Source organism: Ctenocephalides felis, unplaced genomic scaffold, assembly GCF_003426905.1.
Source record: "Ctenocephalides felis isolate EL2017-DRISC unplaced genomic scaffold, ASM342690v1 CF-g0.4_SCAFFOLD_01886, whole genome shotgun sequence".
Taxonomy (NCBI): domain Eukaryota; kingdom Metazoa; phylum Arthropoda; class Insecta; order Siphonaptera; family Pulicidae; genus Ctenocephalides; species Ctenocephalides felis.
In genome coordinates, this window is record NW_020538040.1 from 75,870,650 (window position 1) to 75,896,461 (window position 25,812).

The 25,812-nt window shown below is 28.6% G+C and overlaps 3 protein-coding genes across 4 annotated transcripts; all 3 read left to right on the top strand.

Annotated features, from left to right (window-relative positions):
* The first annotated feature begins 835 nt into the window (after positions 1-835).
* Positions 836-1,693, top strand: LOC113375354 (transcriptional adapter 1-like). Its single transcript, XM_026615290.1, has one exon. It carries the CDS (start codon positions 836-838, stop codon positions 1,691-1,693), a length of 858 nt encoding a protein of 285 aa, XP_026471075.1.
* LOC113377132 (protein spaetzle 4) lies at positions 1,590-14,356 on the top strand. Of its 2 annotated transcripts, none has more exons than XM_026617341.1 (6): positions 1,590-1,693; positions 10,353-10,560; positions 12,428-12,638; positions 13,066-13,638; positions 13,706-13,867; positions 14,013-14,356. In XM_026617341.1, exons 2-6 carry the CDS (start codon positions 10,368-10,370, stop codon positions 14,287-14,289), a joined length of 1,416 nt encoding a protein of 471 aa, XP_026473126.1. In that variant the 5' UTR covers positions 1,590-1,693; positions 10,353-10,367; the 3' UTR covers positions 14,290-14,356. The 2 variants fall into 2 exon arrangements, with proteins under 2 accessions (XP_026473126.1, XP_026473125.1); XM_026617340.1 differs by lacking the exon at positions 1,590-1,693 and adding an exon at positions 7,248-7,322.
* Positions 14,357-16,167: 1,811 nt separating this feature from the next.
* Positions 16,168-20,753, top strand: LOC113375355. The gene is made up of 6 exons (XM_026615291.1): positions 16,168-16,862; positions 18,439-18,527; positions 18,763-18,941; positions 19,216-19,330; positions 20,046-20,224; positions 20,523-20,753. Exons 1-6 carry the CDS (start codon positions 16,249-16,251, stop codon positions 20,751-20,753), a joined length of 1,407 nt encoding a protein of 468 aa, XP_026471076.1. The 5' UTR covers positions 16,168-16,248.
* Positions 20,754-25,812: the final 5,059 nt, after the last annotated feature.

Below are 25,812 nucleotides of genomic sequence, written 5' to 3' on the forward strand. Positions count from 1 at the left end.
TTTGAAAAACTTGCCGCGCCCTAAATTATGCCGTCTCAGGCCCGGGCCTATGGGGTAATCCAGCACTTTTTATATTAGAAATTCATGTTATTTGTTAATAAAAATGTTTAAAAGATAAATTTGGTTATAATTCTTCTCCCCTAGAACCTAACTATATATTTCAAAATTAAGGTGGCACTCTAAATCATATTGGTAGAGTGGCTTGGCACACTACAGTTAAAAGCTTGCCGACCCCTGTTATATATCATGGTCTTATAGAACTTACTGAAATATTGTGAAAATTTGCTTTCAGAAAATATTCCGAGTTAACATGTTCGTTCGTTTTCAATTATGTGTAATGAATCCACTCAGAATATTTTTAATCACTCATAAATTAATTTATTTTTTATTGATTAAGTCGATTATTTACACATATCGGGAAGTTCATGTAACTTGCCTCAAAGCAAAATACCAATACCAATACCAACTAGTTTTCTAGATGATTTTGGCAGGCATGGCTTACACATTATGAATCGATTAGGTATTTTTTAAATGTCACTTTTTTATAATTTTAAAAGGCGTATCAGTACCAAAGTTATTGAATTTGAATTATTTTAGCAAAGCTTCGCGGACAAATTCAAAGCGTTCAGAATGACAGAAAGCATTTTTGTCTGTTGGTACCCCTGTACGATAAATGTGTATGCTTAACCTTATTTAGCATCAATTATAGGTTAAAATGTTTGTTTGTCGTTAGTGAAAAATCTTCAATTTTGCAAATCAAATAAATAAATGAGAATTTTGTTATATAGAAGTTGCCACTTTTTATATTGAAATAAATTTTCTGTATATTTTCGATATGGCCAATCAAGTTTATATTTGTAAAAATAATATAAATAAAACTCTCGGCAACAAATCTACAGAATACTGGTCTAATATTAAAAAATGGCTTAAACATATTTATACAGAGGAAGAGTTAACTACAAAAAACAGATTATTATTTGATAAAGCAGAGGATATTTATCTCCATATAAACTTTATGGTAGCTTTAAAAACTAAATTATTATTACCCCAAGTTACAAATACAGCTCCTTCTCGTCATAAAACTTCTAAACGAAGAAGTAAGAAACATCCTAAGAAGAAACCTTTATTTGAGCCTGCCCAGATTCAGGACTATGCCCCATTGAAACAAAATCAAACCAATCATTTTTTATATGCTAATGGATCAGTGCATGTCCAAACATATTCTGCGCAAGAACTATTCTTACCTGATAAGGCTATGGTCCTGGGCAGATTATTGGTGGCTATGGGAGATGAAATTGAAGACGCTACAGAGGGTGCAGCAGAAATGATTGTGCAAGCCTCTCACATCTTTTTGAAAAATGTATTGTCTGGGATACTTTCAAAATATAAAGCCTACAAGACAATAAATAACAATGTCAAATATGATGTTGGTATTGATATACCAGATCCTTTGTTCCGGATTCCTCCAGAAGTTGCAGTGACGTTTCCAAACCCTGATAAACTTGATCAATTGAAGAACTATGCTATTTCTAGTTCTAAACCGAAAAAAGAAGATAGAAAACAGATAACAGTAGACCAAGTATATGATGCTATAAGATTGCATAGAAACCTTATAGCGAACCATTCTGTTTTTTCATTGTCCGTAGAACGAATATCTTTTGAATTGGATAATGAAGATTCTGATAATAAATAGGTAATATTAATAAATAATATATATATATATATATATATATATATTTGAATTTTCAGTACTGCGATATATGTTCAAATTGTAATTAATTTTATAACTGCTATAAATAATTCTTTTTACATGTATAAATGAAATATTATTAAATAATCAAATTTTACGTTGATATCAAATATCAAACTGCTTTAATTTTGTTTATTGCACAATCAATATTTTTGAATCAAAGAAGTGCAAATGTTGGGAACTTCTTTAATAATTTAATGTATTCTACCTGGTTATTTTTGCAAGATATAAGGTAGCTAATAAATTTTATTGATTTTGTCAATAAAGTGCCTAGAAGTTTATAATCAACATTCATTACTCCAAAATGTGATTTTAGTATTTTGTTTAGGTGTATTCAATATATATATATATATATATATATATATTAAGGTTTTTTATATTAATTTTAGTTTTGAATTATGTGAATCAAAATATTCAGGGCAATATGTGAATTAAAAATGGAAGAGTTTCGACTTATGGATTTATAATCTTATGTCATATTTTTCCATTTATTTTACTTCTCTTCTGTATTGTAGATACAATTTATCCAGCCTCGAGCATGTGGGACCAAAGTAATTACATGATATGAAGACCTAAAGTCATTCTGCCTTTTGAAGCAATGCTTTCAATTGGTGGTCAGATTACGGTTTAGGGTGTAAAGCCTTTATTGGTTACCCAAACAGTTTTAAATAAACTTAGATAGAACAACTTAAACATTAATAGATTTTATACTTGAATTTCCAAAGTATTCACATTGTTCTATCTGATTTTTTTGAAAAGTGCTTTGAAAAATGTTTGTCCAAACAAAAATATGGAATGGAACAATGGAAAGCATTGCTTAAACATACAAAAAGGCTTTAGGTCTTAATATCGTCTCATTGCTTTGCACCACATGTTTGAACCTGTATAAAAAAGTAATGTTGAAATTAGATCTATAATATAAAAGATAAGTAAATTAATTGGGCGAATTGATGCTACTAAAGATGGCATAGGATCATATGCTGAATCATATGGAAATAATAAAGTTGGTATATAATACTTCCACTTGTATTCTATATATTTTCCTTAATATTTTGGTATATATATGTACACACTGACCTCGCCAGTTGTATATAGATGATGAGAAAATATGTGATCATATGTAAACTTATTTATATTACACTAAAGACGAGACGAACCTTATGGTTAGTCTTGAAACGTTTGTAACATAATATTATTCAATAAATAGTGCTAAAAATAATGCAGTGTGTTCATATTTTTAAGTCTTATATATATATATATATATATATATATATATATATATATATATATATATATATATTGTTTAGTATGTTTCAACGTCGAACAAAAAATCCTCAAGATATATATATATATATATATATATATATATATATATATGATTAATTTTTTGGAGGGCGTATAAAAACTATTTGCTTATAAAAAATTGCTGAATGATGGCACACAACTGTGTCAAAACGTATAAATAAATAGTTCTTTATTTATTGTTTTTTATCTCGACGTTTGGTCGTGGTTTGATGCCAAAAGTTGTCATTTTTATGATTAATTTCCAGAAGGAGAAGTTTATGTTTTTGGCAGAAAATCCGATTTGCTAATTTTAGGTTTTTTCTCGACAAGCTTGTTTTCAAGCCATAATGAATCAATGAGACCACATTTGAAAAATGTATGTGTGTGTATGTGAGTCAATTTTTGACCTTACGTCGACATTTTCTCAAAAATGGCTAGGCTGATTGCAAAAATTTTAAATCCATTTGATGTATCTTGATGAGGATTAGCGTTTATTAGTTTTGCACGATGATTGGTCTAGCCGTTTTTCTGTACATAAGCAAAAATGTATAAAAAAATTCTCCACGATTCAGCTCATAATCTTGAATTGATTTTGAAAATTCAAAAATCGTTTAAAAGATATTTGTTCGGAATCGTGCTGATTAGTTTGCTGGTAAAGAATGGCTGGGCCGTTTTCTTGTAAAAAATTAATTCTTGAAAAGAACTTTCGACGATTTTTATGAAACTGTTTTTTGACGATCTTATAGAACATACTAAAATATTACGGTTCTATAACAGGTCTTTATTGACATTTGTCAAAATTAGACTTTCATCGACGTTTTCTGATAAACGGCTGAACCGACTTCAAAAATTTAAAAGACATGAAACTTGATAACCTCGTGTTGGTTAGTTTTTGATACGATTGGCTAAGCCGTTTCTTTAGAATCAGCAGAAAAGTGTAAAATTTTTCTAAAATTTAGCGTTTTAGCTAAAAATTCTGATCCGATTTTGAAAATCCAAATACTATTCAAAAGATATTATTTGGGAATGGTGGTACTGATTAGTTTAAAGCAAAAATCAGCCAGTTATCGTTGTTAAAAAAATTTCGAAGATTTTAATAATAATTGGCATAGCAATTGAGTAATTGATCGTTAGGAGCATCATGAAACTTTATAGTTCTTCTGAATGTGGTTCAGTTCTAAAATTTTACTGAAGTTTGAATAATTCAGCCGCCCTTCTAGAAAATACTCTAACAATAAGTAATAGTATGAAACTCTTTGTTGTTTAATTAATTAATAACATTGTAGCGTTTAGATTTTTTTTGTTTTTTTTTCAATTTATTTGTATTGAACTCTATTTTATATGGTTGATATAAAAGTGCAAAAATAATTTATTATATTAATTGATAGAGTTAAATTCATATTCGATTTGTATTAACGGGAAGACGTGCTGATTAGTTTTTGGCAAAGGCAGGTCCAGCTGTTTTGAAGATACAGGACAAAAGTTCCAAAAATGGTAATTCAGGTTTTGAGATAATGGACCGTTCGATTTTAATGATTCAAAAAACATTTCATTTATATTGACAAAACGAGGAACTGATTAAATTTTAGGGAAGGCAGATACAGCGGTTTTGGAGTTCCAATAAAAAAGTAAGAGAAATGCCATTTGGCAGTCAAAAAAAATGAGCATTAGACATATGCACATCAAATTATGTCTTATTTTATATGATTATAGATATTTTAATAGTAAGTAACAAATTTTGTTTATATTTCTATGGATTCCGTGTTCCATACCAATGTTCATCCATCAGACTACGACGCGGCACTTACGCGCTTCGATTACTTTGAAACAGAGTTCTACACTTGTTTATCTATGGTTCAAAATATAAAAAAGAGATTTTTTTTGGTACGGAAAGTTGTAGAAAATTGCCTCAAAGCATGATGCCGTGCACTACTAGTTATTTTTTCTAATCGTAAATTTCATTGTTGAAGCTTACAAATTGTCTGCTTTTGCGTTCGTAAGCGCTTCATAGTTTGCTGTTAAGTTATTTTGGTAGTGTGTTTCAGGGGAAATAATATATTTTAACGATATTTTTTAAAAAATTGTTTGAGATATGAATTATTTTTTGTTTCTTTAATCTATTATGCATGGCAATAAATGATTTTTGATATTTTTTACAATGTGATAATTGTAATCGAAAATAATGAAATATATATTTGTATAATTTTTCATGGTTATTTATTCAATTTGTTCTTTTAAGTCTTTGGTTAATACTATATAATTTATTGGTACACTACAAACATAATTAACAGCAATATGTAGTTCACTAAACTTGTTAATAATTTATGAATAATGCATTATTTTTGATAAATAATTTAATGACGAATCGTTTACAATGTATTACAATATCACAATATTTATAATTACTACCAAGTTTGGTGTACTATGTTAGTGCTAATTATGTTTGTAGAGCACATGTAATAATGTGATAATCCATTGTTCAATATTCTCTGATGATCACATAAAATCTTATAGACATAATTTCTTTTTATTTGATGTAGTTTTTTATATATAAGCCCTAGAAAACAAATAATTATAAATATTATAAATAATGACACAACATAATGTTAGAAAATTTGTGTAAAATTGATTCTGAAGTTGTGTGTTATTAAATTGACATTTTAATGTCGAAGTTTTAGGCTTTCTAAGTTAAGAATGTGTTTATCATTTTTTTTGAAAAAAATGATGCTGTGTGAATATTAAACTAGAGAGTTTTAAAAAGTCTACTGATCATGATCCTGGAATGGAAAGGAAACTGGTTCGGACCCATTCTGCACAAAGAATGCCTTTTGCACAAGAAGAAGAAGCAGATGAGTGATTACTTACTCGAGAATAGAAAATACAGGGAACTGAAAGCCGAAGCACGGGACCAAGAAGCATTGAAGCAGAAGTCCGTAAAGAAAAATTCATAAAATAACAAAACAGTGTTTAACGGTAACGGGAATGATAAACAAGGAAGGGAAAGAGAATCATTGATTTGTGATGGCTCTCACTCCATGGACCTGCCTTTGGGCAGACTGCTTTTTATTATTATTATAGAGCGTTTTAGCATAATCCACTTGCAACTACATGCTTACTTATATAATTTCACTTGCATACGTCGGAAATTGGACTATTTTAATGTACTCCAAACAGCGTGATGAAACAAACGTAATCGGCACTTTTAGTTTTCCTTTACAACACGTGAATTTGACGGACAAATGAGGATAATTTAAAACAATACCGTAGTTAACTGATTTGTAACCAATTGCACTAATTGAAAGAATTTTCTTTACAAAAGCTTACAGTACTTATGATAATCTATTTATTAATAATCGAAGAAAAACTAGAATATAGACGTTTTCCAATATTCAAACGACACTAATCTTCACAAGGTTATGGCAGAATTTTAGACAAACTTAATATTAATTACATTCTAACAATTAAACTAAGATATTTGTGTGTGTATTTTGTTTACACGGAAATATTTATATGTAAATTTATAGAGACACATATTTTTAGTATTTAAATATATATATGTATATATTTAAATATATATATATATATATATGTATATATATATACACGTATAATATGCATTTTACTAAATAGGAGCATCGGTCCAGTCCATAAGTGTATGACCTATAAGTAGAAGCTGTAAGATATCGCCATAGATTCCAAATCTGAAATAATGAAACTCAATAATAATAGTACTAATTGAAAAGTAAACTCTAGAGATTTGGTACTGAAAGCCAGTCAATTTTATAATTAATATAGTTAGATAATGCATATCTTGTCGAACAGCAGTTCAACATATTATTACAATTTAAACAATTCTTAATATTATAATATAGAATGTTGAAGTATGAATAAGTTAAGAATCATTGATGCGTTTGATGTGCTAAATGAGTGTTCCCACTACTTTCTCCATTTTAGTCCCCACCTAAGAAGACCCCCAGCTTGCGTATGACCCAGAAACGGACACACTTTTTCTTACGGTAACTGAACAAGAAGACCCTAATTTCATCATTGTTTGAAAGTCAATGTCAAAGCTACATGCACCAGAACGTTGACTGTTGACAGAAATTGTTTTTAAAGTTTACTACATTTTAAATTGTTGCATTTTACTAATGTGAATTCAATCGTGTGAAAAATTTGTGTACAATGTTAAAAGTGTTAATAGATAGATTGCAAAAGAAATCGTGCATTTGTGAAGTGATCGTTATTAATTGATTAAAACGAAATGGTTCATGCTATATTATGTATTCATGTAAGTAATATTTTTAAGTGTTTGTCAATACTTCCAAACGTTAATTGTATATCATGTCTATATTTGGTAGTAATTACTTTCTAAATAGTGCCTTTACTTGTGTTGACAACTTTTTCAAGCAAACGCACCGCATGATATGTAAATCCATTAGTATAAACATAAAACGTCTATTTATCGAACGTCGATCTATGATTTCAGCTTTTATGTTATTGCAGGATAATGACAATGATCACATCATAATATTTCACATAAATTATACTCTTATCTATGGATCACATGTGAGTGTTCCATTGCTCCAGTTTTAACCGTGGTCATCTTTTTTATTTTAAAAATATTAATCGAAATGAAAATTGACTAAATAATTAGCATTTTATTGAAGTAAAAAATAATTGGAAATAAATAAAAATAAAAAAACTCTTTACAATTTATTTTTGGCATAAACGCATTGTAATCGTAAATATATTGGTACATATAGCAAAAAGTACTCTGACCAGGTCCATGATATAAAAGACAACTCTCAGCTTTTTCTACGTTTTCAAACTAACTCGTAATGGATAAACTGCATACTTCTTCTTTTTAGTTTATACACATTTAAATATATATATATATATATATATATATATATATATACATATATTTATTTATACATATATAATAAATGAATTTTGTTATATATTCAGAGTTTAATGAACACGATAATGAAACATGCAACAAACTTTAAAACAACGTTGAATAATAAATTTTTGGATCACAGCATTTTCAAATTAGTGAAATAGCACCACGCGGTCATTCGTGTTCTAGATACACAAATAAATACATACAAATATATCCACATGTGTGCACACAATACACTGGTATATTCATATGCATATATATATATATATATATATATATATAATATTCATTTATTTTATTTTTTTATGGAATGACAACAAATGAATGAAATTTTTTTTAAATAATTTACATATATGAGTTCTATTCTATTACGAATTTTCTGGATTAGCCCTGTATTTTGTTAATGTCAATATCTAAAGCTAAATTGCGAAATCATCAACGTCGCATAAGAAACTATCCACAATTATTCTTCACAAAGAGGTGAAAGTATTTCACACTTCATGTAAATGAAACAGATGAATCAAATACACAAATTGAAATGTCGGAAACGTTTGTTGTGCAAGATGATTTCTACATGTTACATGTAAAATGCAGAAGTCTTAGAAGCAAATAAATAAATAAATATATGCTAATCATTTATACCATTTCGGCATAAAGTAAATTTAAATTGGTTGCTCAAACAGAATCTGTCGTTTCCATTTTATTGCATTTATTAATCTATGTTTCTTTGTTATTGTTAATTTGCGAGAGAGCAATAAAATCGACTAAATAATTATTTACCAAACATTTCTGATCTAATTGTCGGGAATTGTAAATGTGGCTTGATTTGATTATGGGATTATGCAAAACTATGTTTCTACACATTTATCGATCAAATAATTTAAGCTTTTTGCTTTGAGTAATTTTTTTGTCGAATGTTTGTCTAAATATTTTTTTCACACTATTTTTTTCGTATTATTTTGAACAGCACCCAAGTATGTCCCAAATAGGTTGGTTCATACAGATTTGAACATGAACACTGTTATGGAAGAAATTGAAAAATTCAGTCTGAGATACAAGGATAGAATACAGAACCACCCAAACATCATGGCCAAAAATGTAATAAAAACCCATGGCATCGAACGGCTCAGAAGAAAACGGCCCATTTTTGATATCGTTTAGTAATCCTATAATTTGTATAAATTACTCCTAGGCTTAATTAAATATTTTCACATCAGGACTACATCTATAAGCTATAAACATATCCAACATCAAAACGGATCACCACTGGGTGACCTTAAGACCTTTTTCCTTTATTTAATAAACCATCAAAATTGCTGAATGTTGTCTTAAAACGACAGATTTAAATTAAAAAAAATGGAACAGCAATCAGAACTTAAAACTCCTATAAGTCGTTGAGCTGATATGACTTCATACTAGTCGGTTCCACAGACGGCAACTCAAATTATAATAATAATTATTTTGTTGATATTAACTACGGTATTATTTCTCTATTACTTTGACTTTTATTTTGTTGTCTTTATCAATGGATTTGGTCGATTGTTTTTTTTTTGCTAAATATATCAACTCCAAATAGCAATTAAATTTAGTTGCAATAAAATTTTTAAGCGTCAAATCGCATATTTTCTGATAAATTATATACGTTATTGTTTATATTTGTTAAACATTATATACGTAATAATACGCGATAAACGTATATAGGTATTCTTATTATTGCATTATTATAATCATAGTTAAGGGAATAAATTTATATAGTTTGTGCGAACTTGTGCACTTGGTGTAATTTTTGCAGAAATTAGTCTTCAAAGAAATATTTGTTAAACATAATTTATTTAAATCATACGTTAATGCGATAAACACATATATGTATTGTTATTATTGCATTATTGGTGTTCATATACTTAATTTGTTCCAAGTTGTTCACTTGCTGTAATTTTCGCAAAAACAGTTTTCAGTAGATAAAAATATATATATATGAATAATGATCGAATTTCATCAATTATCAATTATTCTTTTGGTCATTTTATCTTTGCAATAATTCAAACTGCATTTTTTCAATTTTTACATTTTTTTAATCAGTTATATTTTTACTAAAATATACTTACAAAATAATTCAACATGTTGACTGCCAATTACGAGATAACTCGTAAATTATCGAATACATATCAAATATTATTTTATTATTATATTTGTATATACATTTTTTTACTTTTCATGGGAACTATATACTAGAATTAGAGCTTTTAATAATATAATTTATTATAATGTGATTAAATCAAATTATCGTTTTTGACCAGATATTTTAATATTGCTGAGGCAGTCAATGGATTACTATAAATCTATTTCTTTTAATAATAATTATTGGGCATTTTAATAGTAAAATATGATAAAATTGAAAAAAAAACATTGTTCCAGGTTATATTTTGTTGCATGACTTTGTGGTACATAAGGGAAGGCGAAGCTTACGATTCGTTTAGCAGCTGCAGCCCGGAAGCTACTAGAATCGGTCGTGCAAGAACTCTGCATGGAATACCCTGCGATCTTAGCAAACATAATTATTGCCATTTGCCTGGTTCCACATATCCCTGGCATGCCGTTAGACAGTTTGTACATGAAAACCAAGGTATTTGGTAAAAAATATTTCATTTACTGATTCAAACTAAGATTATTTATTTATTTATTTATTTAGTTTTTGAATAGTAATCAGAACTTAAGAGCCCTGTTAGCTGTTAAGCTAATTTGACTTAATACTTCGGTTTCACAGATGGCAACCCAAACAGCAATCTCATATCTGTGCGATAAACTTATTCATTATTACAATTTTCTTAATTTATTGTTTAATATTTATTTATTATTATTTTATTGATGTAGCAATATCGGATGAGGACTATTTTTACTTCGAAATATATTGCTATCAATATATCTAAGAAAAACCTGATGTCAGTACTGCTTGACATCAGGCTCCTCGAACTCGAACCTCTGTGATTCAGATCCAGGCGCTCTAAGAACTTACCCACGAGTGATCTCAAAAATGATAAATATTCAATATTTATTTCAAGTTCATAATTTTTACATAAGCGTCCATATGTTTAAATATCAAATCCGTAGTCAAAATTTTTTTGAATAATATATGAGTGGACTTGCAATTTTACATTTTTAATTATTTTAATTTTGATTATAGTACAAGATGATAGACCTGTATGTTTATTTCTTAGAGCTTATAAATCTAGTTTACTATTAGTAATTCACATATCCTCCAATTTTAATCGTTTTGTTTTATTAATTAAGTGCAATATGTCTAATGCTATTGTTCTATTTTCGCCTTTCTTGGCTATTTTAATTATTTTAAATTGCTATGTAAATTACTTCTACTTAATATAATCGTTTATGCCCCTGTTTTATTCATTGATCAGTTGATTTTTGAATGATATAATATTACCTTTATATTTCAGTTTTATGGTTTAAGTATTGTAATAACTGATTGTTATAATAGCAGTGAATTCACCGATCCGTTAAGTTTGCTCTCGTAATTCTGATCAAGATTTAAAGCATAATATGTATTTCATGGTGCTAAAAATGTGATGAATGTTTGATTTGCTCTAAATTAATAACAGTTACGTATTAAACGGCTTGTATTTTGATTTTATGCTTGAATAAAACAAGATAACTAATATAGCAAAGATCAGGACTGACGACAAATTTTTATAAAATAACATTCTCTATACTTCCAAATTTGTAAAATATTTGCAGTTGGTAATGTATTATATGTAATTATTATATGACGATTTATTGACTCGATAATAGTGTAATATTTGTTTTATCTTTTTGATGAAATTTTAAAGTGTTAATTTATTTGAATAGATATTTTATGACATGCTTGCAACAATGCAAAGACGTGTGATACTCTCGAATTGGACATAACGTGACGTTAATAACATGTAGAGAAAATTATCTGAATTATCAATTGTGAACCTGGTTTTTAATTCGGGTTCAGTCAGTTTTTAATCACTTTCCATAACGAAAATATTTTTGTGCAACATTATTTTATTTTCATTATACATGTTATACAATGAACGAATGCATGTTGATATTCTTTATTTGATCTAATAATTAAATTGACACTATAGCGATTTTTTTCAATAATTACACTCATTACATAAGTAACTTTCATTCTGATTATGTTTTGTCGTGGTCTAAGAGCCTTAACGAATTGTCGTATTATTATTGACGATTAAGTGGTTTTTATAGTTTATGATTTATTCTTCAAAACTGTTAGATATCGCTTAAGAAATTTTTCTTTGGGTGTACTCATATTAGACTTTTTCGAGAAAATGAAAGGGAAAGATCTTTAATTTGTAGTTTTTGTAAAAAGCAAACCTTTAATTTGTACTGTTGAATCTGGGACGGAATTCTCAGCAGAACGAGTTTGACTCTACCATATCCTTCTTCTGTCTATGGACTCCCACCTTTTAATTATTTCAATATTTCAGGATTGATGCGCCGCATGTATGGTGATCAGCGCCACATCGCAGTACTCCAAGCTGAAATAGATGACAATACTATCAATATTGAACCTGCGAGTAAAGAATACTGGAGTTCAAATTCTAGGTACTTACGACAAGAAGTTAAGCGAAAACCTAGCGGCAAAAACTTATTAAATTTGAAATATACAAATGAAATTTTTACAATGCCACACTTCAGGTAGGCAAATTTAAATTGAATTGATTAATAAGGTTATTCTAACAAAATTTTGAACTTGCTGCATTTTTTCAATCAAGTATAATTAACCATTTATCATCCTTATTTAGCCAGCCATATTCGTGCTTTTAATTGCACTTGTCACTACTATTGTATTAATTCCACCTTAATCACTATATATATATATATATATATATATATATATATATATATATATATATAATGTTATGTAATTTTTAAAGACATTATTGATTTCATTCTTATAATAAACTATATATAAACATAGCATAGAATTTTTGTTATATATTATATATATACGCATGTGTATAGTAATGAAGATTAATTAATTAAGTTAAATATTCTGTACAATATAATTGAGATAAAATATAATATTTAAGGAATCTTACATTATTCTTCCATACCGATTTAGGCCAACTACTTATTCATCTATAGTTAAAACTGAGAAAGGAGAGCATTACGAAACGGACAATAATAAAACCGGTTCCGCTTTGAATAGTTCTGAAACACTGTATGATTTTCAACCAATTGATGTCAAAATTGAAAATCTTTTGAAAACTGGTGAAAATTCTAACAGTATTTATAGTAATGCCTCAGAAATCGTTGATGATGATGATGATGATGAAGAAAGTTTAACTATGATTCCAACTCCTTTAGTTGAAGACAATGATATGACCACGGAATACGAAACTATATTAGACAATGAGTCAGAAGAAATTCATTTATTAAGTGATAGTTTACCAGGCGATCAAATTAATGAAGAACCTGTTACAGATAAAGAAAATAAAAAAGAAACAACTGGATATTTTACAGTAACCAAAGCTGCAGAAAAAGAAGATAATAAAGTAAAAATAATAAATGAAAAAATTGCTAATATTTATAAAACTACTACGGTTTTACAGAACAAAGAATTGTCAGGGACAGAACTATTTCAAGATACAACGGCACAAGAGTCAGCGCCTCCAATAATGAAGATCAGAGGAGTGTCAGTAAAGTTGAATTATATTAAATAATAAAATATTATTATTAATATCATATAATAATATTTCTAGAAATGCATGCCCAGTGAAAGAAGAAGTAGTGGCGCCTTTTTGGGCCAACAACACCCGGGGTGAAGTTTTAGCATTATTAAATTTGTATCCATTTGAGCAGTATGTCCACTGGGAAAAATGTAGTCATGAGCAAAAGCAAATGTTTTGCAGGCAAGGTTGCAGGTGAGCTGATGGGAATAATAGAATTCGAATATTTTAATCAAAGATCAGCAATCATTGCTCAGCGTGAAAGATCACGAATACATATTTTTTTAATTTGAAAAATATTAGTACTTAATAATCTTTTTTTTAAATACGTTAATTTCAGATGCGAACAACAGTACCGACTTCATCGCCTTTTAGCTTACGATCCTCAAAACGAGTGCCGAGGTATATTTTCTGATTGGTTCCGGTTTCCGAGTTGTTGTGTTTGCAAATGTTACAATGTGCCATCAGAATTTCGTGTAACATCTCGAAGCCCTCGAGTATCTAGTACAAAACAAACTGTTATAAAAAATTTAAATGATGAAGCCGAAGATATTATTCGAAAACAACTTTACAAACAAGCAGCACGCAGATGGTATAATCCAATGAACGAAGATTAGAAAAGGAATATATTTTCAATATACATATTATATGTTTGTTGTTATAATGTACAGAGTATACAGATTTTCATCTAAACTGTTAATGTAATGAAGAAATTTTATATATAAGTAATTGTTATTAAACTATTTGATTTAATGGAGTGTTGTAGATTCACTTTCAAAGTATACGGCGCAAAATAATGTATACAAAGTTTTTTATACAAGATTCTAATATCTAGTTAAGAAAAAATAAAGATATAAATATATTATACACAATACTATACTAGATATATGTAGCATATAAACTATGCGCGTGAGAATGTGTGTTTGTATCATAAATTATAAATTATTTTATTATTTATTTGAAACAATTTAAAGTCAATATTTATGATGTCATATTGTAAATAACATTGTTTTATTTTTAATATTTATTAACATAATGGATATATTGCATTGTATGTACAAAATTTAAATATAGTTGCAAATGTTCTCTATTTTCAATTATTTTTATTTTAAGAAATCAGATATTTTCTACTACAGTTTTCTTTATTCTTTCATTCTACCTATCATTTAGAACTTATAAAAATCATATATTTTCAAAAATTCTTTATAAAATAAATACTGGAACTTTAGTTTAATTGTGATTATCCCATTAGCTAATCGAATGTCTATAGATGTCGTAACTGGCTACTGTTTGAACTTAAAACTGACATTAAACTTTTTTATATTTTTTGTATAAGTTAATATAATAATTAATAAAGTAATTATAATAACACAATATATCATTAACAATAGTGGTCAAGTTACTTATTAACTTTCCGTACGGTAGTTATAGTAATGGGTCGAAAATCAAAAATGAATTTTCTTTGCATTTTTCCACGTTTTGCAGGTTTCTGAACATTTTGGCATACCTCAAAAAAAGAATGTGTGTATGTGTGTTTTGGGTGTCCGCACTTTTTCTTTTAGGTTTTCGTGCGCACGGATCAATCGATTTGAATGGTTCAAAAATCATTCGATTCCTATTCATAGGGAGATGAGCTGATTAGTTTTTGGCAAAGGCAGGTCCAGCAGCTACGGAGATAAAGAGCAAATAGTGCAGACAATAGAAATCGAGTTTTTCAATAAATAATAAAAAGCATTCAATTTGTAATGATTGGGAGAAGTGGTGATTAGTTTTTGGCAAAGACAGGTCCAGCCACTTAGAAGATACAGACTTAAATGTACAAAAATGGCAGTTTTTGCAAGAAATAAGCATCCGACTTGAATGATTCAAATAACTTTCTGCTTGTGTTGACGAAATAATTGCTTTTGAAAAAAAAAATTTTAATTTTTTTTTGTATATCGAAAATAATTCAGATTTTAATTTTAATTCTGACTAAAGTTCAAATATACTTTAAACAAATAATTTCAACTTTGCAATTCATGAATTGCAATATTTGCAAATTTGCAAATTGCAAATATTTATAAGAATTATATAAACTGCAGGTTATATAATTCTTATAAATATTAGACAACGTTACAGTATTTATAATAATCTATTTGAAAACATTTACATTACTCGAACATTTCGTTACGGTACTAGAAGTTCTAGCAATTGAAGTTAGTGATTCCTAGAATCTTTCAGCATTGTCATGTTGGTGAAAAATCACTAACATGAATAGAGAGGTCCAATCTCTATATCTCCGTAATTCTATCTGTGGTAAACTGTAAGTGAAATGAAACATGGCGATGTAATTGTCAAAGTGACCAGAAATTAGTAAAATTTTAGGAAATTAATATTTAACAGCAATTTGTTATTGTCTATTGTTATTATCAATATGATATAAATAAAATATAGGATAATTATAATTTAGAAAATTGAAACGCTATTATATCACATCACATCATCTATATGTTTATTATATATTTATTCACAAATGTATAGATATTTACAACATTTGGTAGTGTATTGAAATAATATTATTGGTAATATGATACTACATGATGAGCAAGTCTGTTAAAAATGATTTTTCAAATGCGTCAAATTCGAGCAGTAGTGATAAAGGCGACTGTCGAGATTGTTCGCAAATAGGTGATCCAAATGGTTCAGACTTTAGCTCCAATAATGTGCCTGATGTCGATTTAACTGTCGTGGATACTCGATCCAAAAAGTCTCCCAATAATTCTTCTGTTAATAATTCTAATAGTGAAACATCCAGTTCGAAAAAAAAAGTGCACAATTGGGCATTAAAATTCAGTTGTGGAAAATTTAAATCAAAGAGCTCTGCTAAAACTTCGAATAGCGACAATTGTGTGTGTATAGGATATAAAAAAAATGAAGAACCCAGTTCATCCTATTTGTTTTCTTCAAATCTCGACTTGAAACAGATCAATGAACTTAGAAAAATTATAAGTCCTAGTAGCGTGCATCAAAATATATCAAGTGAAATTTATGATAAACTTGTTGAGAACTCACAAAATGCTACTAGTGAAGAAAGTTCTTCATCGCAACGACTTTGTAATCAACCATCACTTTTACCACGTTCGGCTGTAGCTTTGCAAATGCAAATGCCTGTGGTTTTTTTAACTATATCACCTCTAATGGATATTTCAAGGTAAATTATATTAAAAATATTAATTGGACAAATAATTTATTTTAATAAAAGCAGGTTTATTTATTAGCTTAGAATGTCCTGTTATGTAATCTTTTTCCCCATTTAAATTACATTTTATTTATATGTACAGTAGATCCTCGATTATCCGGACCTCGGTTATACGGATTCTCAATTATCCGGACATAATCGCGTTTGTTTGTAACTTTACTAGTGTGTTTTTACAAAAACGATCAACAAATTATTCGTAAGCAACTTTTCTTCTTCATTGATACTTTACGTACCACCTGAATATTATACCTCATGGTTAATATAATATGTATAATGTAATCTAATTGTGAGAAAATATGTAATTTAGTTAATTTTCTAATAAACATCGATTTTTGTTGATATCTCATCTATGTATGTATTTGTTATTTTTGATAAACAAAACATTATTCTTCATAATTTTGATTATCTGGATTTTCGATTATCTTGATGACTATCGACAACAATTAGTCCGGATAATCGAGGTTCTACTGTATTTGGTTTTTGACATAGGCATTTATATTTTTTGTACATCATACATTTTGAATTTGAAATTCATTATATTTTAGATATATATATATATATATATATATATATATATATATTAGGGTGGTCCTTAAAACGGTCATTTTCGAATTTCCTTGCTCCCAGGGGCTCAAATGGTTCCAAATTGATAAAAAACAATTCTCCGAAAGTTTTATCTCTTAATATTAACGTTTAGATAGAGCGCAATTCAATCAAACTTCGTATGGAAAGAGCATGGAAAAAATTTTGAAAATTAAAAAAAAATGTTTTAGGTGTAACTTAGCGACAAATGAATGAGTTTTATTCACTCATTTGTTCGCTAAATTACATTCAAAAAACATTTTTAAAATTATTGAAAATTTACAATACAAAACTTTGATTGAATTGCGCTCTGTCTAAACGTTAATATTAAGAGCTAAAACTTTCAGAGAATTGTTTTTTTATCTATTTGGAACCATTTGAGCCCCTGGGAGCAAGGAAATTCGAAAATGACCATTTTAAGGACCACCCTAATATATATATATATATATGATATATATTTCAGATTCAGGATTTTATACATGTGCAATATTTCAATTTAAAAATATTTTAATATATTTTCCCAAAAAAATTTTCCTTAATAATTAAACTTGTATCGTTGGCGAATGAATGAATGAAAGAATGAAGTTGCAAAGATCGGTGCATTTCGGTGTAAAAATAATAATGAACCGAGGAAAGAGCCTTGTGGAACTCTGAACTTTAATTTTAATTTATTTCACATTGATATAGAGCCTTGTGTTCTATTCGATATGTTAATAGCACTCTTTTCCAAATTCATGATAACATAGCAAGACTTTTTGAAATAATATCAATATTTATTTCAAATAGCCAATATTAACATTTTGATAGAAGTTTTTCAATCTACCTATGAGGTATAATATGCTTTAGTTTTTCTTATATTTTGAGATGTTTATTTTGAAGATAAATATATTGATATTTTGAGGTATTGAAACATCTATATGAATTGTATGTGATATTATTTTTGCAGATTTAATCACGAATATCAAACTGAAAATCAAGATAGAACAAGAGCTCAAAATTCAACTGAGGGGGCAGAAGATGTAGATTTAAATAATGGTATTGAATTTTATGTTTTAATTTGTTTAAAGAAGCCTTTTATGAAGTATATTTTAAACTCATTTTTAACATAATTTATAATTTATAATTCAATCATCTTCCATTCATTTTTCTGAAAAATACCAGAATATTAATTTATTAGATGAATTAAGAACTAGTTTTAATAAACCACTTAAATGTAATATTAGTGAAAAATGTTGAAATAATTTATTTAACAAGCATTTATGAACAATAGCAGGTGCGTCTTCTACAGGCGGTGTGAAACCTCCATCACAGCCACAGTGGCCAATGGAAGCACGTCACTGGCAACTTTTGTGTCCATCTGATATAAGTGTTGATTCACTTAAATGTTTGTTTAACCATCACTTTCAACTACATGATCCTGTGGAGCAGGCTCAAAGAGTTCATACACAGGTACCAAAGAAAAATTGTACAGATAATTCTATGAACAAACTGTTGTTTTTTTTTAATACTGTATTTAGTATATAGTTTTACAGATTGTATAAATTTAAATTAGTGTTCTTTAAAACTTACAGAATATTTTTATAAAATCGCATTTATATTAAAATAGTATTTATGATATTATTGTAACAATGAATAATTATAAAAATACTGATCGAAATTATTTTGTATCGTTTCACAATTTGATGTAACATAGTTACATTTTCAATTTACTTATATTCTATAGGTGGATTTCATACACTGTTTAGTACCCGACCTAAAGAAAATTACAGCATGTTCATTTTATTGGGGTAAAATGGATAGATATGAAGCTGAAAATTTGCTTGATGGCAAGAAAGAAGGTATTGATATTAATCATACGAGGTGTGTTCAAAAAGTACCCGGAATTACTAATAATTAAATTTCGCGGGTCTGGAGTGTCTGATTGTCAAAATTTTTTTTTTATTGTGTTGGTATACATGCCCCTAAAGTATGATGAAATTTTCAGCTATATTCACTGTTTACTTTGTCTGTGGTAGTCGCTAAGGTTCGACGTGTTTTTCTGAGCTCGGCGATTTTTACAATGGAAGAATTGAAAAGTCAAAGAATTTGTATTAAATTTTGCGTAAAAAATGAAATAAAGTGTTGCAAAGTGCAAAAATTCACCAGATATGGCTCCGTGTGACTTTTTTCTATTCCCAAAGTTGAAGAGACCCATGAAAGGACGGCGGTTTTCCTCGATTGAAGAAATAAAGGCCGAATCGCTGAGAGTGCTCAAGGACATATCAAAAAGTGAATATCAAGGGTGCTTCGAAAATTGGAAAAAACGCTGGCATAAGTGTATTATATCTGGGGGGGACTACTTTGAAGGGGACCACATTAATGTAGACGAATAAATAAATATTTTTTTGAAAAAACGAAAATTCCGGGTACTTTTTGAACAGACCTCGTATATGTAGACTTTGTACATATTAGTATTATGTTATGAAAAGTAAATAATTATTCGGTTTCAGTTCGAATAATCATGAGTATAATGGTTCAAAATGGCTTTGATTAACAGATTGATTCTATTTGCAGGAACCTTCTTACTGAGAGATTCTGCGCAGGAGGAATATTTATTTTCAGTATCATTTAGGAAATATGGAAGGAGTCTTCATGCAAGGATTGAGCAATTTAATCATCGATTTAGTTTTGATTCTCATGATCCTGGAGTATATTCATCATCAACAGTCACAGGGCTACTGGAGCATTATAAAGTTTGTATTAATAAAACTAATTAGATTTTATTAGTAGCTACACAGTAATTGTAAGTAAATTCACAGTAATTGTAAGTAAAATTAAATTGTATTTTTTATTTGCTTTATTAAAATGTTGAATATACAAATAGAAATTTTATCCAAGACATGTAAATAGTCCATGAATCAAATATATGCAGCAATATTTGATTTGAAATTGATAAAATTTGTTACTAATTTTATCATATATATAAAACAATATAACTTTATTTATTTTAGGCATTTAAAATTATACTAATTTTAATTGTGTTTATTACAGGATCCAACTTGTGTGATGTTTTTTGAACCTATGCTGACTGTTCCATTGAATCGAAATTATCCATTTTCTTTGCAACAGCTATGTAGATCTGTGATTGTATCAAAAATTACATATGATGGTATTAGCATGCTAGGATTACCGAGAGCTTTGAAATCATATCTGCGCGAATATCATTATAAACAAAGAGTTCGTGTAAAACGATTTGATGATTGTCCTTCTTACATGGTATAAAAAATAAATCTTAAAAGTTATTCATTTAATGATATGCTTTATTGAAATTATGGCATCTTTTTCACACATTAGGCTGTAAATCAATTTTCAATTTTATTTTTTGTGATTTATTATGAAATATTAACTATGATTATATTATAAATATATATTTATATATATATATACATATATATATATATATATATATATATTTGATTCTTATGAAACATATTCATGTCATTTTTTTGTGTGAGAAAGGTAATCATAAATTTATTTAATGTATTTTAGTTTATAGACCATAATATTACATACATTTTTATTAATAATTAATTGATTCAGACTATATATATATATAAGTTATTACTTGTCTATGCTTTTTTGTATTCACTTTTTGCTTTATAAGGTGAATTCTTCATAAACATTGCGCAATAAATTTGAAAATTAATTTGAGAATACTTGCCTCTTCTTTTCTTCTTTTTTAGACAGTTTTGTTAGTGGTTACAGATTTTCAGTCAATCAAGTTTAAACTACTAATATTTGAAACATGAGAAACAGTAAAAGATATATGATATGCATGGTGATTATAGAGGAAAACCAGTAAATTTTCTGTTATTATTATAAGATGTGTCTATTTAAACTTTTGAAGAAAATCTTGTTAATATTATCGGTAGAATGACCCTACAATATTGATGCACCTAAATTTAGTAAAATGGTGCAAGAAGTGAAGCAATTACACTAGGTAAAAATTGGTAAGCTGGGACTTGAAATTTAGATCAGGCTATCCTCGAATGGTCTATTATTATCTACGATATGTAAGTATATTCATTTGCATTTTAACGTTGTATTGTTGATAATATTATTGAAGGTGTACCTATATATACAGATTATATATGACTAGTCTCTGTATGTGAAAGTATATTGGTGGCTTTATGATAATGGATTCTAAAATTGGATTATTGATAATATTATAAAAGTGGTTAAAGCAATGGAAAGATATATGTATATGGATTATATAAATAGTCGCTTTGTGTAAGTACAACCATGTGATTTCACAAAAATGGATTGTAACAAAGGATTATTGAGAATTTTATAAAGGTTTATATCAGTGGAGATGTATGTATGTATTATCTATGAATAGTCTCTATCTCCATCTGTTTAAGTATATTTGTGTGAGTTTATTGAATTTGTGTGCCTTCATGAAAATGGATTAGAACATAGGATTGTTGATAATATTTTAAAGGTGATTTCATATCAATAACGATGTATGCATGTATGGTCATTATATGCAAATAGTCTCTACTTTGTAAGTATATTCGTCTGGATTTATGATTTTAATATTGGACTAATGATAATATTATAGAGGTGGTTCATATTGATAGAGGTGTATGTATGTACATATATATAGGGTAGGTATGTATATATATAATATTATAAAGATGGTTTCATATCAGTAGAGATGTATGTATGTATGTATAGTGATTATCCATGAATAGTCTCTTTTGTTATTTTTGTGGCTTTATGAGAATAGATTGTAACATTGGATTATTGATAATTTCAGAAAGGTGGTTCACATAAGTAGAGATGGCTGCACTTGTTTTATAGAAGCTTATACTAGGAGGAATTTCTGAATTTTCTGATAAATGTTGATTGTTGATAAATTATTTCAGAATACTTACTGTGCAATCTGAATGATAAAAATATTACCAAAAATTAAATTCTGTAAATTTATCTTGATATCTTTTGTAACGTTAAAGGATGATTCTAGAGAAAATGCAGTATATAGATAAAAGCCAATAACTATACTAAAAAGAAGAATAAAAATTATAAACTTTTAATCTTGCGGTAAAAGCTTTTTTTCGTTGAAATTTTATTATTAATGTCTATTAAATTATTTCCAGCTGCCCAATGTGTTATAATTTTCAAAGCACACATTTTTTTTAATACACGTTTCGTTTCCATTGCGGTTTTTAATATTTTATTTGAACGAAGAGTTTTATTTAGATTCTGGCTGTACATGAAAGATTTGCTGGGAACTCGTACCTATATAAATTGTGGAATACAATTATAACAAAATCATGAAATACTATCTTCATTTGTTATATCTATTTGAATTGACATTCATTTATATCAACTAAATATAAAAGTTTACCTGTTTATTTGTTTTTGCGCTTAAGTGAGAATAACAATTAAATGTACTGTCCAAAAACTCATCAGAGAGTCTTAATAATTGAGATATACATTTTAATACCGAATACCATGTTATTTTTAACTGGCTTCAATTATAATTTAAAATTCATATTGCATTTGATATTTTTGTAACTGAATTTCGATTAAACTCTGAAAATAAAAGAAAATGATTCGTTGAAAGTTTCTAAAAGATTCTCTAGAAAAATTCTATTGAAATTAATTCAGTTTAATGATAATTTTATTTCAAATTAAAAGTGCATTTGCTTTCAATCCATAACGACATAATTCTTATCACTTACAAAAATTTGTTCGAGATTCCTACAAACTGTAAAGATTTCTTACAAAATAAAGAAATGCATAATATTAGAAGAAATATTTTTCAAATTTATTCTTATATCACTTTTTTAAAAATTCACAAACAATTCAAATTATAAATATACACTCTTCTTGTCTTTCTTCAGCAAGCTGCTTTATTAAATCATTTATTGCTGATGATTACTTCAGTTTTTCTAAAGTGTCTGCCTCCATGAAAAATTTGGAATAGTTATATTAATTTTTGCTGACGTACTCACGTTGGGGGACCCCGTATAAATTGATACGGCGGTATCTACGCTCATGCTATTTACAAATAATTTTACCTTTATTGCGATTATTTGTTAATATTGTGATTTAATTCTTGTTACTGTTATATCATCTCATCATATATTGTTGTATAACAGTTTACAAAGATATACTTTCTTGATTTTTGTGAATATAAAAAACGGTAATTGCAAGTCAGTTGTTTTCTGATCTCTTTAAACCAAAGTAAACGTTTTGGGCCACTTTAAAAGTTTGTTGAAATTATATTTATTATTTTATTTTGGTAAATATAAATTTAAAATTAATTTAAAAAAGAAGGAAGTTGATACATGAATATTGAAAATGATAGACTTTTCTTTGTTACATTATATAAATTATACACATTAGTTGACCTTTTGGTACTATATAGTATTTAGCATTTTCGAATGTCGTGTATTAATTTTATGAAGCTATATATTAGAGTCATTAAAATAAGCCTAGAAATAAGTGTATAATGTAGTATGAATTTCAATATTATTTTTTTATCAAAGACAAGTCAGACTCGTGCTCAAAATTTACGTCATACGAATTAGACTTGATATAATCTTTTATATTCGTTTGAATTAGGTACTTATTTTTATACTTTCTCTATAGAGATCATAATTTTTTTTTAATGAAATTCAATGTTGTGATAAGTGACAATAACTATAGTTCTTTAAAAGAAAAATATCAAATGAACTTTTGCATTTTACTCTTATAAAAATGCACCGAATACAATTATATTTTATATATGTAGTTATTACTGTGTATATTTTAGCATAAAAATAACATATTTATTTCCGATACCTATATGATTAAATAAAATTAACACTGAAGAAATATTTCGAGCTGAATAAATCACAAAGCATACAAACATCACTATATATGCACACTGAAATACACCAAAAATTATAAATCTGAGTGACATTTATTTTTAGGCATTTATATTATGAATGTTTACATGTATATTCACAATGTAATGTAAACCATAATTATTAAAACAACATGATATATTATCAATTATCAAATTTCGATTATATATTTTTCAAATTTGAAAAAATTAGTCACTTCTTTGTAAATTATGTAATTACATTTTCAAAGTTTGATTAGTGATTCCTGTTTATTGAACAAATAATTAATCACATTTACAAAATTTGTCACTAAATGAAACTAAATCCCAGCGTTATTATTTGCCGCAAATACTTATTAATTAATAATAATAAACAATTTCTAACATTGTTATAAGTTACAATATCACAATCATTAAAGATATAAAACACTTTTAATAGATTTTTCACAAATTGCGGCTTGTGGGCAATCTATGAACTATCTGAACAATTCCAACAATTTGATAAAATACTGATTGAAGTCGTGCGCTACGTTCCCATGTACGTTTTGAAATCAGCGAGGAGTTGAAATTCAGGAATCGCGTAGCGGCGGTACAGCGAGGCGGTGCGGCGTGCATTCGAGGGCCGTACACGGGGCACCGGCTGGCACCGGCCTTCGCCTCGATTGGCACGAGGCGCACATTGTCGCACCGACGACTGCGATTGGCCCGAACGAGGGAGCACGATACGGGGCGGGCGTGGCCGAGCGCATCGAGTTGTTTCGAGCACCTCAGTCGAGTATTTTCCTCGAGTACTCCTTGAACGTCTTTCCAGTCGTAAAGTGCTTTTGAAGAGTCGCGTCCAAGGCTCGCGCGCCTTCCTTACTGACCTCGTATCTAATACCAATAACGATTTTTATCAACCCGTCGAAAAGTTAAACAGTGTCGCGCGTGGCATATTTTTATCTTTTATGGCGATTGATTTTATCGGTTCTTTGCTTCCGGGTTAAAGCAGGAACCGGGAGCGGATGTGCGTAGTGTTAGTGCGCCACGAGCGAAGATTTAATTTTTGTTCGTCGTCAAACACATGTCCGGTAACGGCGGTTATGTGGCGTGCGACAGCATCGTCAGCAACACGAGTACCAGCAACAGTAACAACGGGACGGTCACCGGCGGCAGCGAGGACGCCAATCAGCAGCAAACCGATGTTCTGCCGGACTTGAACGGCGTCGACTTGGCTATGAGTCTTTCGCCTCCCAAGAATTCGATTCATCAACAGCATCACTTGCATTTGCATCACGGCACCGCTCCGCACCACTTGGCTCTGGGTCCGCACCATTTGCACCAGCATTTACAGCACCAGAGCGCAATACATTCGACGCCGTTCAGCGTCACCGACATCCTCAGCCCCATCGAAGAATCTTATCGAAAACTAGAATTGGCCGGAGGCAATCCGCCCTCGCCTTACAG

Bases quoted from the DNA above. Each gene is read 5' to 3' on its own strand.
- LOC113375355 (XM_026615291.1), top strand. From the start codon at position 16,249: ATGATGAGCAAGTCTGTTAAAAATGATTTTTCAAATGCGTCAAATTCG. The intron at 16,863-18,438 runs GTAAATTATATT...TTATTTTTGCAG, and splicing joins CCTCTAATGGATATTTCAAG to ATTTAATCACGAATATCAAA. The intron at 19,331-20,045 runs GTATTGATATTA...TTCTATTTGCAG, and splicing joins GCTTGATGGCAAGAAAGAAG to GAACCTTCTTACTGAGAGAT.
- LOC113375354 (XM_026615290.1), top strand. From the start codon at position 836: ATGGCCAATCAAGTTTATATTTGTAAAAATAATATAAATAAAACTCTC.
- LOC113377132 (XM_026617340.1), top strand. From the start codon at position 7,296: ATGGTTCATGCTATATTATGTATTCAT. The intron at 12,639-13,065 runs GTAGGCAAATTT...ATACCGATTTAG, and splicing joins TTTACAATGCCACACTTCAG to GCCAACTACTTATTCATCTA. The intron at 13,639-13,705 runs GTCAGTAAAGTT...TAATATTTCTAG, and splicing joins ATAATGAAGATCAGAGGAGT to AAATGCATGCCCAGTGAAAG.